At 46.4% G+C, this 12,563-nt stretch overlaps 1 protein-coding gene across 2 annotated transcripts in view; it reads left to right on the forward strand.

Annotated features, from left to right (window-relative positions):
- Positions 1 to 12,563, forward strand: part of LOC135905166 (uncharacterized) — a 96,969-nt gene that overhangs the window by 35,269 nt on the left and 49,137 nt on the right. For both annotated transcript variants that reach the window (XM_065436179.2, XM_065436180.2), the window contains exon 4: positions 8,831 to 8,999. In XM_065436179.2, coding sequence (XP_065292251.1) covers positions 8,831 to 8,999 — 169 coding nt within the window. The remainder of the gene's footprint in view (positions 1 to 8,830; positions 9,000 to 12,563) is intronic.

Raw genomic sequence — 12,563 nt, forward strand, 5'->3', positions numbered from 1 at the left:
CACTACTCGCGGCTTTCCGCCAAGTAACACAGAACCTACCACCAACACACAAGCAACGCAAGCACGATCACATAAGCAACGTCGAACAACGCACGGTCCGCGCGAGCCGGAGAACGAACATGCCGAGAACGAACACGCCACGGCGTCGCTCGGCGCCACCATCATGCCTTCTCAAAAACCGTAAACAATCCTGTCCCTAGGCACCTATTATCAGGTCACGTGAGGGATTTTTGTACGGAGAGCACCGGGAACGAGAGTTATCGCTTGGCGCCGTTGCTAGGAGTGACATCACGGCGTCCCGCAGGCTCGTAAGCCAATAGCGTGGTGCTGCGGTTGCCATGCGTTGTACCTTCTGGATATTCCAAATACGCGTCCCGGTAGCACAGGACATGCCCGCTTTTTAGCACTGTATATGCTTCTTTTGTTCTTCTAGCTTCACTGAGCCCGATCATATCCCATTTACTGCCCTCTAATTCCTCGAATAGCACTGCTAGACTCGCCTCACTAGATAACGTTCTAGCGTTAAACGTTGCCACGTTCATATCTCAATCGCGGCCTGTCTGGAGCCATTGGTTTTACTTGTCACATTAGTGTTACTTGTGTATTAATCGTGTTGCGGCCATTCGCCGAATTTCTGTGAGACAGTTGTCATATAGGACGGGAATCGTGATATGCGATACGTTGGTGCCCCGTGATGGGTGTCTGACGTATGTTAGAAGTAGATGCGAAGCACTCCTTGAACCAAAGTCGCAACTCATGCAGTGCTTTCAGCTTTTCCTCCGAAGGGCCTGAATTGATTTCAATATTGCTGCGTGACGGGTCTTGGCCGTCCATTGTGATAGACGCAAACATCTTAGCAAGAACAGAGCAACACCTACTACTTGCTCAGCAAAAGCAATAGCACTACGACGAAGTAGGTACCGATGTTTCTGGCCGAAATTCATCACGAGAAGCGAAGTACGTGCACCTCGAAGCATGACGAGATTGCGGGCGGCACATACACCATGACTCGGCATAAGAGAAAAATTGTCCTCTGCAACAGCTTCGCCGTGACCTCGATAGTCCCACAGGACGGCTACCAGGGCACTTGCGCCTGGTGGTAACGCTATACCGTCAGCGTAAACCTGAAGCACGCTACGACGGCGATTGTCGAGGCTGTTCGCTGCTCTTTTTGCCGAGACGGTGACTGTGCGCTCTCGGAGGTCCACAACGGCTCCATACTCTCACACAAAGTCGATGCCCCAGATGAGATCCCGAGAACAATTGCGGAGCATAAGGCGAATTGCCGGAAACGCAGACCCACCAATTTGTACTTTCAATGTACACATGCCCTACAGTGTTACGATATGCCTGCCAGAAGTACAAAGTTGCGTACCAGACTAAGGCGTAATAACCTTTCTAAATTTTGTCGCTAGATTCCTGGATTATCGGTAGTCGGCACCTGTATCCAATAACGCGTTAATATTGTGGCCGCTGAGCACAACATGTATGTTTAACGAGAATTTGTCAGAGCTAAGTTGCTGTTGTCGTTGAATTGTGTTGAATAGACCGCACTGGCGTCGATGGGAGGTGATGTTTAGCGGACTCACCCCCGAAGGTCGCTCTTGTTAGTTTTCCCGGCGAAGGTTTGGCGACCGTCCCTGCGCTTCTATTTGAGGGCTTGGAGGTGCTGGGCAAGATGGCCTAGGAGACAGTGAGCAAGATTGCCTCCATGGGAACACTGGATTACTCCGCTAATTCCAGTATTCCTTTGTCGCCTCGGTCTCGGTGAATCCGTGGTGAAAGCTTGCAGTCCGAGCCGACGGTAGGGCAATTCGCGGTATAGATGAGCTGCTTCGCCACAGTGACATCAGGCCTCTCTGCAGGCCTCTCTGCCGCTGTATGCCAGACGTCAGATTTCCTCTGGACCGGGCGTCGATCCCCCATGCGTTGGATCGGTTGGCCGGATGGGAGCATGACGGGACGTATGACGTGGCGTAAGACTTGGCGGGAGCGAAAGGCGTTGGAGCGGCAACAGAGGCTCGCTCCTAAACTTACTTATATGCTACACACTGCAACTGTGCTAACAGAGGCGGCGCACTGCTGCTTGGAACGGAGTCTTGGATGGCTTGCTGAACTTCATTTTGCACGAGAGCAGAAATGGAACCAAGCGGGGCTGAAGAGGACAGCATATTCATTGAAGCTCATCACGCACCACAAAGCGCATAACGTCCAGAATAAAGTCGATGTTTCCAAAGGCAATAGGCTCTGTCGGTAAAGCAGCGTTCGCTTGCCTCTCATACGGAGCTGAGCGGTAGTCCGGCAGTGAAAGAGCGCTCTCATCGTGGTGGCTTCCGTCAAGAATTCAGCCACGGTCTTCTGTGCGCTTCGAACAAGGTCAGCAAATAGCTGTTCCTTAATCTCACGCATCAAATGGCGCAGCTTCTTTTCCTCTGACATGTTTGAGTCCACCCGATGAAAGACGTGCCTCATATCCTCCACGTACGACGTCACACTCACATCAGCAGATGGTATGGAAGGGGAGCGCCTGTTTGGGTCGTTTGCGGCGATCAGCATTCTTGAAGATTTGCAGCAAGGATTGGCGGAAATCGAGGGACTATTTATTGAGCCCTTCTAGGTTATCATACCAAGTTCGAGCGCCGTTCTTCATGCCAAAGTACATGCTTCTCGTCTTTGTCGCGTGTCTCCGCTAGTTGATCACTGCAACGCGCTCAAACTTAGCGAACCAGTCTTCTACATCTTCGAAGATATCTGCGTGGAACAATTTCGGCACTCGTGGATACTGAAGCAGGCACTGAGTGGCCGTTGTAGCAGTACCTTGCATAATGGTCCGTGGAGGCGTCGATGTTCCTTCTGAAAGAAGTCCTTCCATGCCGATTCGTGGGGAAGCCGATGTTGTTTCGGAGAGATGATCACGCTCAGCAGGCAATCCTCGGATTGGCCTACTGGTCCTGTGGACAGGTCTATTCATTAATATAGGGCTGGTACTCCTGCTACCAGGAGAGGATTGTGGCATCGGATAAACCGTACTTAGAACCCATGCCAGTTTCATCACGAAGTGATACTGATAGTAAGATGTGCACAGCGTCGCCAAGACAGGCATCTGGAGAAGATGGCGTGGATACTCTCACCTGCATCCTCTGTCTGCTAGTTGTTCTTCTGTGCCCGCATCTTGGAGGAAGTGCGTCCTAGTCGTAACTTCTTAGAGGTGGTTCGTGACACCTAGTGTATGACGAAAATGGTGTGACGAAAGTAGGAAGACCAAGCTGGAGTGAAGACGATGAGACGTACACGGCCGTATCGCGATGACGGTTTGATAACGCATTCATAATCACTGTATGGTGAAGATGGCGTGACGACGTCGGCATCAATGCAGTCGGATCAGAAAGCTGGATTCACAACGATGCAAGGACCACGAGGGAATCATGACGACGAGCAGAAACCTAGACGCCCATGCTATTAGAAAACATGGACTACTGGGCCAGCCTATGATGCGTGAAGACAACGGCATATGCATGACGACTGCATTGTGGCTACAATGACATGACAAGGATATGACGATAATGGGATGATGAAGCGCGCATGAGGACGACGGTGTTACCAGAGGCGTATAACGCAGCTGCGCTGAGGATGATGGAACTATTACGACTAACGTATGACAGCGAGCGTATTACGACGATGGATCACATCAGCATGGCGAGAGCCGTAAGACAAAGTTGGAATGGCGAAAATCCAACGACAACGTTCTTCCAAGATTCGGGTACGCTCGAGGTCATGAAGCATTGCGTATACAGGGTGGCAAGATTTTCTAGAAAAATCTGCCGCCCATACTTGAACAAATCTGCTGTTACCTGATCCTCCCCAGCTGCCTTCCCCATTTGCATAAGTCCCAAGGCTTTCTTTACTTCTTCCGACGTTACTTGTGGGATGTCAAATCCTGTAGACTATTCTTTCTTACATAATCGTCGTGGGTGCCACTGGTACTGTATAAATCTCTATAGAACTCCTCAGCCACTTGAACTGTCTCATCCATGTTAGTAATGATATTGCCGGCTTTGTCTCTTAACGCATGAATCTGATTCCTGCCAATTGCTAGTTTCTTCTTCACTGCTTTTAGGCTTCCTCCGTTCCTGTAAGCATGTTCAATTCTATCCATATTATACTCCCTTAATGTCAGCTGTCTTACGCTTGTTGATTAACTTGGAAAGTTCTACCAGCTCTATTCTAGCTGTAGGTTTAGAGGCTTTCATGCACTGGCGTTTCTTAATCAGATCTTTCGTCTCCTGCGATAGCTTACCGGTATCCTGTCTAACGAAGTTACCAGTTATCGTGCTGTGCAGCAGTTTAATACTATGCAGACACGATCGTCACAATACGACTTACACACCATTGCAGTCTAGCCGTCTCAATCCCCACACGGTAAGCAAAGACAACGTCTTTTGTGTCTTGCCCGGATGCCAAGTAGCTGGAATGCAAGTTGGAAAAAAAATTGTACTCATGTCTCAATTGTTCGCAAATTAATTATAATGACATGACTTTTCTTTACAATGATTTCCATGGCTTTGGGGCCACTTATTTGGTGACATACGATCAAAATTCTTATGCGTAAGTTAGCTACCACCTTTATTTATGCTACATGTGCGAGCATTCCTGAATGCATGTTTTACAAGTTGCGCAAGGTCAAAAGCGTTGAGGTAGCTTTTGTGCGATATCACTCGATGGCAAAGTTTTTCGATTAATTTAGCTAGAACTGCTACACTGTTGATGCACCAAGTGCAAGCTTTCAGCCTCTGTGATCATGTGATAATTTGTTTTTCAGGTATCCTTTTTCACGCGCATTGTCAGTAGCTTCATTACTATTTCTCTTGTTTTGTATCAGTTTTTTATGTCCCATCCTTTATGTTTTTATGAGTTTATAAGTATTTAGCTGCGTGTAATGAACTAGATCATATATTAGTATTTTTTGTGCATGCTTATTGTCAGTTGCTTCGTTCTTTCTTTTGTTTTGCTTCAATGTTTTGTGACCCCTCCCTACTTTGGCTGAACAAAAGGCGTCGGGTAGTATTATATAAATAAATAAAATAAAATAAATTATACTATAAATGACAAAGAAACGGTTTTCTTTTGTATTCCTCCAATTGCACATTATTACTGCAGGGGAAATATCCCTTACAAACCTCAACGCTATAGCAAGTCATTTTCCAGGCTCCAGAGATTTCTCGAATGTAGTGCTGCCGTGTGAGGTCCTCTGCGACAAAGCCCAATAGTGTCAAAGAGCTGCGGCGTCATGGGAAAAAAACTTGTAGAAAAATCCGCGGTCATCCTGACGCATTCGTTGCATCTGTAAAAAATAGTGCATCATTACTTGACAGAAGGCCCATGCCCTACACACAAACACGCGCAGAAACCTAGACGCCCAAGCTATTAGAAAACATGGACTACTGGGCCAGCCTATGATGCGTGAAGACAACGGCATATGCATGACGACTGCATTGTGGCTACAATGACATGACAACGATATGACGATAATGGGATGATGAAGCGCGCATGAGGACGATGGTGTTACCAGAGGCGTATAACGCAGCTGCGCTGAGGATGATGGAACTACTACGTAGCTGTACACTTTTCACTGACACACAGGCATAGCCACTAGCCATGATAAACTTTACCCCCTGCTTTGTTTATATGCTTGAATACAAACACTGTGTCGGCAAAAGGGGAGAGCCTGTCAACATTATATTAAACAAAAACAGTGCGGCCACTGCCGAGAAACTTCCGAAAGCAGTCGCACAGCATTTTAGCCTGCCAGGTCACCATGAAACACATTACACTTCATATTCTACAGGCACACTTCCTAGAGACAAAAAATATAGGAACTCCTATCTCGTTCACAAGTTCGTATATGACAAACAACACATATAAAAAGGTGTTCTTGAATCCATGTGCACTAAATGCACAAGCATAACTAGAAGTCCTTAACTCCCTTTGTAGGGGTGTGCTAATACCGAATAGCAGAATTAGAATAGAATATCGAATCAAATGAAGAAAAAATAAGCTGCATATCGAAAAAAATATCAAATATAGCGGAAAGTTTATTGCAAAACTTAATTCTTCCAAATTTTGTGCAAGAGAGTGCTACACAAGCTCTGTATAAAAGTATGGTCTACTATTAATAATGAAGGGAGCTCCAAATTAGTATTCCAGCAGTGGTTACACCTCTGTTCTAGTATATGAAGGTCTGGAAAATACCCCTTTTATTAACAGATTGTCTGTTGAATAGAATGAATGCTTCTTTCCCTCTGAAACTGAATAATTAGTGATGGTATGTTGTACTGCATACAAGGGTTAGACAGATGGCTCTTGAAACGGCGTGAAATATCGTCACCGCGTATCCGGTGGCTTATCAGCCCGATCTTCACCTATGCTTTCGCGCTTTTGGAAGTACAACCTGCTCTCGTCGTTCCCTCTGTTGGCGTACGTCACGTTATCATTTCGATCGTTGCTTTCAACCTGGACGGACCTTGTAACGACAGCGCGGTGCCGTTCTGCAAATTGTGGCGTTCGCGCGCTGCAAGTACGGTCCCCGCATTGCTATTTTAACCCTTTCACTTATGTCTCGTATATGTGCGCACTTAAAAACGCTGATAAGTAATTGTTGTCCCAACGAAGATAAGTCCCCATCTCCAAACGCTGGCTCCTAGTTCTACGACTGTAGATCATCGAATGGAAAGAAGTTACAGCCGTAAAGTCTTTCTTCTTTACGCCGCCGAAAGACGGGCCGGACCCACCAACGTCGCTGCAGACGCTTTCTGCGCCCCCGCCGTCTTTGCAAGAGCAGCAGCAGCAGCAAAAGCTTTCTCATGTGGTACATTGCGGGCAGAGAACGTTGAAGCCCGCGAAGCAAACGGCTAAGCAAAGGTTCGACCGCTGTGTCGGGCGAAGTCGCGCGCAGCTGTCAACTGCAGTCGTGGGCGAGCAGATGCTATCGCGCGTGATGTTGATGGTTCATGTAGCTTTGCTTGCCATAGGGATGTGCAGACACAAACGGCGCGTATTTATCAACTTAAAAACCATATAATAGCTCTAACATTGATAAATTAAATAGAAAAAGCTAGCCATAATGAAATTAAGGATAAACTTTCTTCAAACCCAAAGACGAACATTTCCGCCATCGCTGGTCCGCTGGTCTGTCAGCCCTGTTCTACGCGCAGTGAAGCGCGCACGGGTACGCGTATCGAGTGGCTGGCCGCGCTTCCCCTTGTCACCCGCGCATGCACTCGGAGACTCGTACGCTTACGTGTACTGGTAGCGAGACGCGTATCCCGTGCTACGTGTGGTTAGACCTTTAGGCGTCCATTCCTGCGACGAGCGTCGGCGTCATCGGCGGCGGCGCAACCGAGTGAACGAGTGCAGTGAAGTATGAAAAAGTGAAAAGGGCAGGAGCGAGGAGGCGCGAGGAGGAAACTGTAGAGGAGGGAGAAGCGGAGCCTAAAGCTCCTTAAACTTCGTAAAGTAGCGACACTCTCCTCCTCCGCCTTCACTCCTCGTTTCTCCTTTCACGCTCCACCCTCGACCGTGGCGCCGCCAACACCGCTCGAGTGTAGCAACGGCGCCAACATGCACTCCTCGCCACTCCGTAGACGCTTCTAGAGCAAAAATGGCGCTGATGCACGGCCCGAAGGCCCACGTGATGCTGTTAGGCCAATAGCGACGCGGCGTCGGCCTCGGCCAGAGCGCGCGAGGAGGAGGTGGCATTCTTCAAAGCGTGGCACAACTTTACAAAGTTTAAGAGGCTTTAGCGGAGCCGTCAGGCGGAAAGTGGAGGACGGTATGGCGAAAGCGTGGGGAGAAAAGTGTAGTGCGGTGACGATGGCTACGAGACGGCGCCCGAGTGGCGCGTCTCATCTGAGAGGTCTCTCGGCGGCAGGGGACCTCCCAGACGACGCACCCACGCTTCGACCAAGCGCTGGCTTTTCTGATTTTCAGATTAGCAAGGCAGTCGAGCCACGCTTCGATCCGTTTGCGACGTGCCACACAGAAAGGCTTTCCGCGCCTGTCTTTACATCTCGAAAAAGAAACACGTAAACAGCGGTGCTCAAACTTTGTATTAGGGTGTATCGTAATCGTCAGTGAATTTTTCTGAAGCATAATGTCCCCAGTCAGCGTATGCGAGATATTCTATTTACTCAAATTCGGTATGGCGTCTCTTTTGCGAAGTAGCGGGCGAAGTTCTCGCATTGGAAGTTCCGTGTACGACTGCTAATCAAAATAGAATATGTATATCCTCACGTAAGGACCCCAACACCATCTTGGCAGCTCAAAATTTGGAGAAAAAAAATTATCGGAGGAGCAATCGCGTGTTGTGTACCAATGCCGCGCACGCGGATCGACGAATTTTCGTGCGCTGCGCACTTCCATGTGCCCTGAGAACTGCGCGTTGCCCTCTGATGCAATGGTACATTCGGGGATCCGAGGTGTGCAGTAGTCGCCGGTAGGACCGGTACCATTTTGTCCAGGAGGATCGATTCCGTGTAAGGGCCGGACTTCGTCAAAATTGTAAAAAAGGGTGCTGCCCTTACACGAGTCTATGCGGTAAATCCCAGAAATTTTGGCATTAAGTAGACACTGTACAGTCAGGAATTTGTTATGGTTTATATTGCTTTAGTAAAAAAAAAAACTATCTGTGTATTTGAAAGAAATACGCAGTGCTAGTGGAACACCGGTTAGACAGCTACTGAAGCGTAGAATGTTGTACAAATAGCAATTTGTTTTTGGTGAGGAAAAGTGGACACGGTTGTGACTGCAGCGCTCAGTGTACATCTTCACGCAGGGGAAACTTACCGTGGGACGAAGGAGACATCTTTTTTGGCACATTGCCGATTACACACGTGTCGGGTATGGCGTTCGTCATGGCAGCTTTGCTGGATGGCACTTGTTGCGCTATCGTATCGGCCAAGCTGACTCCTGCAGAAATCCTGGACACTGTCGACAAGTACAAGGTACGCACTTTTTCAAAGTCCACATCTTCCTAATGGAAACAATGAACTCTTAATTTGCATCACTTTGTTTGCCATCGAATTCTTGCCTTCTGAAGAGGGTGAAAATTGTACTTGTTGGCACATGTTTATTTTTGTACTGTAAAAAAATGCAAAAGCTGAGGCAAGGCCAGAAAACAGATTTTGCGCGTATGCTATCTGGTATAAGTACGTTTAGTGACGCTGATTCCGAGCGGGGCAAATATGCTTTGCCGTTGTACAATGATACGCTAGAAGATACTCGGAAAACAAGTATTTGAAATACAGATGCGAGATACTACCACAATCATTGTATCTGATACGATACTTTCGTTTGTATCTTAAGGTTCTTCGGTACATTGGCAAAATTTATATAATTTAGCAGAAAGCGCATATGCACAAAACCTTTTGCTTTGACAATTTTTAACTCCGACCAACCTTGCTTAAACGGAATGTAATGTCTTTGAATATCTCAAAATATTTGCCTTTCTTGCACAAAGTATAATATTTTCATTCCTAAACAGTTTATTGTGGTTGTTTTAGCCGCTTAAAATGAAAACACTTTATACGCGGCGCTGCCAGTGGTTTTATTGCTTGTGGCTTTGGTAATTTATGAGAGTCGCAGCTTTGCTTGCCGACCAGCTAGCGGATCACCTTACAAGAACGTCAGTAAGAAGCCGCTGCATATCCGCCGTGGTCGCTCAGTGGCTATGGTGTTGGGATGCTGAGCACGCGGTCGCGGGATCGAATCCCATCCACGGCGGCCGCATTTCGATGGGGCGAAAACACCCTTTTACTTAGATTTAGGTGTGCGTTAGAGTACCCCAGGTGGTCGAAATGTCCGGTGTCCTCCACTGCGGCGTGCCTCCTAATCAGAAAGTGGTTTTGGAACACAAAACCCCGTAATTAAATTTTAAGCCCCTGCACGATGACGCAAATACCGCAGTAGACCTTTATCGCTTGCGTAAACGTAATACCATGTACGGAATACTGGATCAGTGGACAGGTGTACAGTCGCGATCAATTTGAAGGGGATCGCTCGAGCGGCGACCAAAACTAGGAGCAGTGCCATTTTACGTCATCACCGTCGGTCGGGAGGGAAACATCAGACAGCTCCCCTCTCTCTCTTTTGGTGTTCCCTGAAAAACTGTCACTCCCGTCACCGTTCACCGCATAACCTGCGAATTCATTTCGATTGCGTTATGAGCTATCGCACAGAGGCGTCATTGTTAGCCAAGATATGCATGAGGAAGCGACGCACACAGATCATTGCCATGAAAAGGAAACAAACACAAAAATGTGGCTAGTTCGTCTTGGGGGCTATGGTTGCAGCCTGGAAGAGCATAATAGGGGAAGAAGGCAGCGCAATATTTATCTTCGCAGTTCCTAAATTGGCCGCTCTGCTGCTTGGAAGGCCCGCCGGTCGATGCTCGCGCGATCACCTTCAAATTGATCGCGACTGTACGGCAGCAACAACGCTGGTAGGGCCATTTTTTTCTGATTCATCGGATATACAGAGAGCACGTAAAGCTACACTGGCCTTTAAAATTCTATATTGCTGCGGGTTTAAAGCGTTCGTTAGCGAATTGTTCATTTATTCAGGTGGCTTAGTAGCAGCAATATCAGCATTAGAAGCGGGGTTCAGCCAACCATTATACGTTTGCACGGTAATGTTGCGATAGCAGTATCTTGTATCTCAAAATACACGACACATTCTTCGATGTACCGGAAATACAGATATTGATATGTCGTGCCAGACGTCTCATGATAGAGAGACCAGATACCCAAAGAGTATCTAAGATAGTGCCTAAGATACATGTTAATTCCATACTTCCCAGCACTGCACTGAGTTCAGGTATTCACATAGATTTAATTTTTTTGCAATCAGTTTAAAGAAATAAGACACAAGCCGATCGATAAATAAAGCACATGTACGCAGGCCATATCTAAAGTGAATGGAATTGTGACGGGAATCACATAGTCATACATAAATGAAAGCGAAGCAGCGGGTTTGTGCACACCAATAAGAAAAAAAAGAAAAAGTGTCCTATACGGTAAAAAATAAAATTATGGGGTTTTACGTGCCAGAACCACTTCCGGATTATTTATTTATTCTATTTATTTATAGAATACTGTCAATCCCCCATGGGGATTTTTACAGGGGTGAGCAACAAGTTACATCAATGAACGCTACTAAAACATTCTATAGAAGAGCACATAATGATTGGATACTATTCAAGAATAGCAGCAGTACATTCATACATAATAATACACACAAGGAAACCAATCTACATCAACCAGCAGGAAAACTAGAAAGAAATGCAGGATAGGAGGCATCATTGAAATACAAAATGCACAAAACAGAAAGTGTAGGCAAGTGCTTTTCTATCAAAAACTGAATCGGGATGGATTGCATGGCGAAAGCAATTTAGTTACTTATATTGACAACTTTTAGGCTCATGCAGCATGCTCAATTAAATCCATAAACTTTGCTAGTGTTGCTGCTGTTTTGCGATTATATCCAGTGCATTCCATTCACGAATTGAGCGTGGGAAGAAAGAATAACGAAACGTATTATTATTAAACGGATATTCTACAAGTTCCCATGCATGGCGTCTTCTGGTCCATCTGGTATCACGAAATTTAAAGTAAGAGTCGGGGTTTATACGGAAGATCTGTGCAATAGTTGGTATAAAAATTTGAGCGGAAAAAGCTTTGCGCGACTTTCAAGGGTAGCTAGACCAGCACGCTGTAACAGAGCAGTAGGCAAGTCAAGGCGTCCGTATCTGTTAAAGATAAAACGCACCGCTTTCAGCTGCACCCTTTCCGTAATGACGATATCGTTCGCAGTGTGAGGGAACCACACAGTACTGGCGTATTCTAAGACTGGGCGGACAAAAGTGACGTATGCAAGAAGCTTGGTTTCATGTGTAGAATATGACAAGGCCCGTTTAATGAAGAGCAGTTTGTTTCATACTTTATTTGACACTTGATGCACGTGCTCTGTACAGCTGAGATTAGACGATATTAGGAGACCTAGATATTTATACTGGTTTACATTTCGAAGTGGCACATCGTTAAAGTGGTATGAAAAATCAAGCTTAGACACTTTATTTGTAATGGACATGAATACGGTTTCATCAGTGTTTATTGTCATTTGCCAACCTACACACCACTGAGCTATATTATTCAATGCATTATTTAATTTCATCTGGTGATCGCGGTGTCGTACTTCATTATAGAGCGTGCAGTCATCAGCAAATAGGCTGAGTTTCACGTCAGCATAGTTAGTTATGTCATTTATAAATATTAAAAACAAAACTGGTGCTAATACAGATCCCTTGGTAACGCCTGATAACGCTGTAGCAAGGTCGGACGAGTGAGAGCCGTACTGTACAAATTGGTAGCGGCCAGTTAAGTAATTAGTGATCCATTGGTAAATTGGGCCATCAGCTAATATGTAATTAAGTTTAAGGAGTAGTTTAGTGAGTGAGACGCGGTCAAAAGCCTTCGAGAAGTCGAGAAAAACGACGTCAGTTTGAATGCGCT

This window comes from Dermacentor albipictus, chromosome 3 (genome assembly GCF_038994185.2).
Source record: "Dermacentor albipictus isolate Rhodes 1998 colony chromosome 3, USDA_Dalb.pri_finalv2, whole genome shotgun sequence".
Lineage (NCBI taxonomy): Eukaryota > Metazoa > Arthropoda > Arachnida > Ixodida > Ixodidae > Dermacentor > Dermacentor albipictus.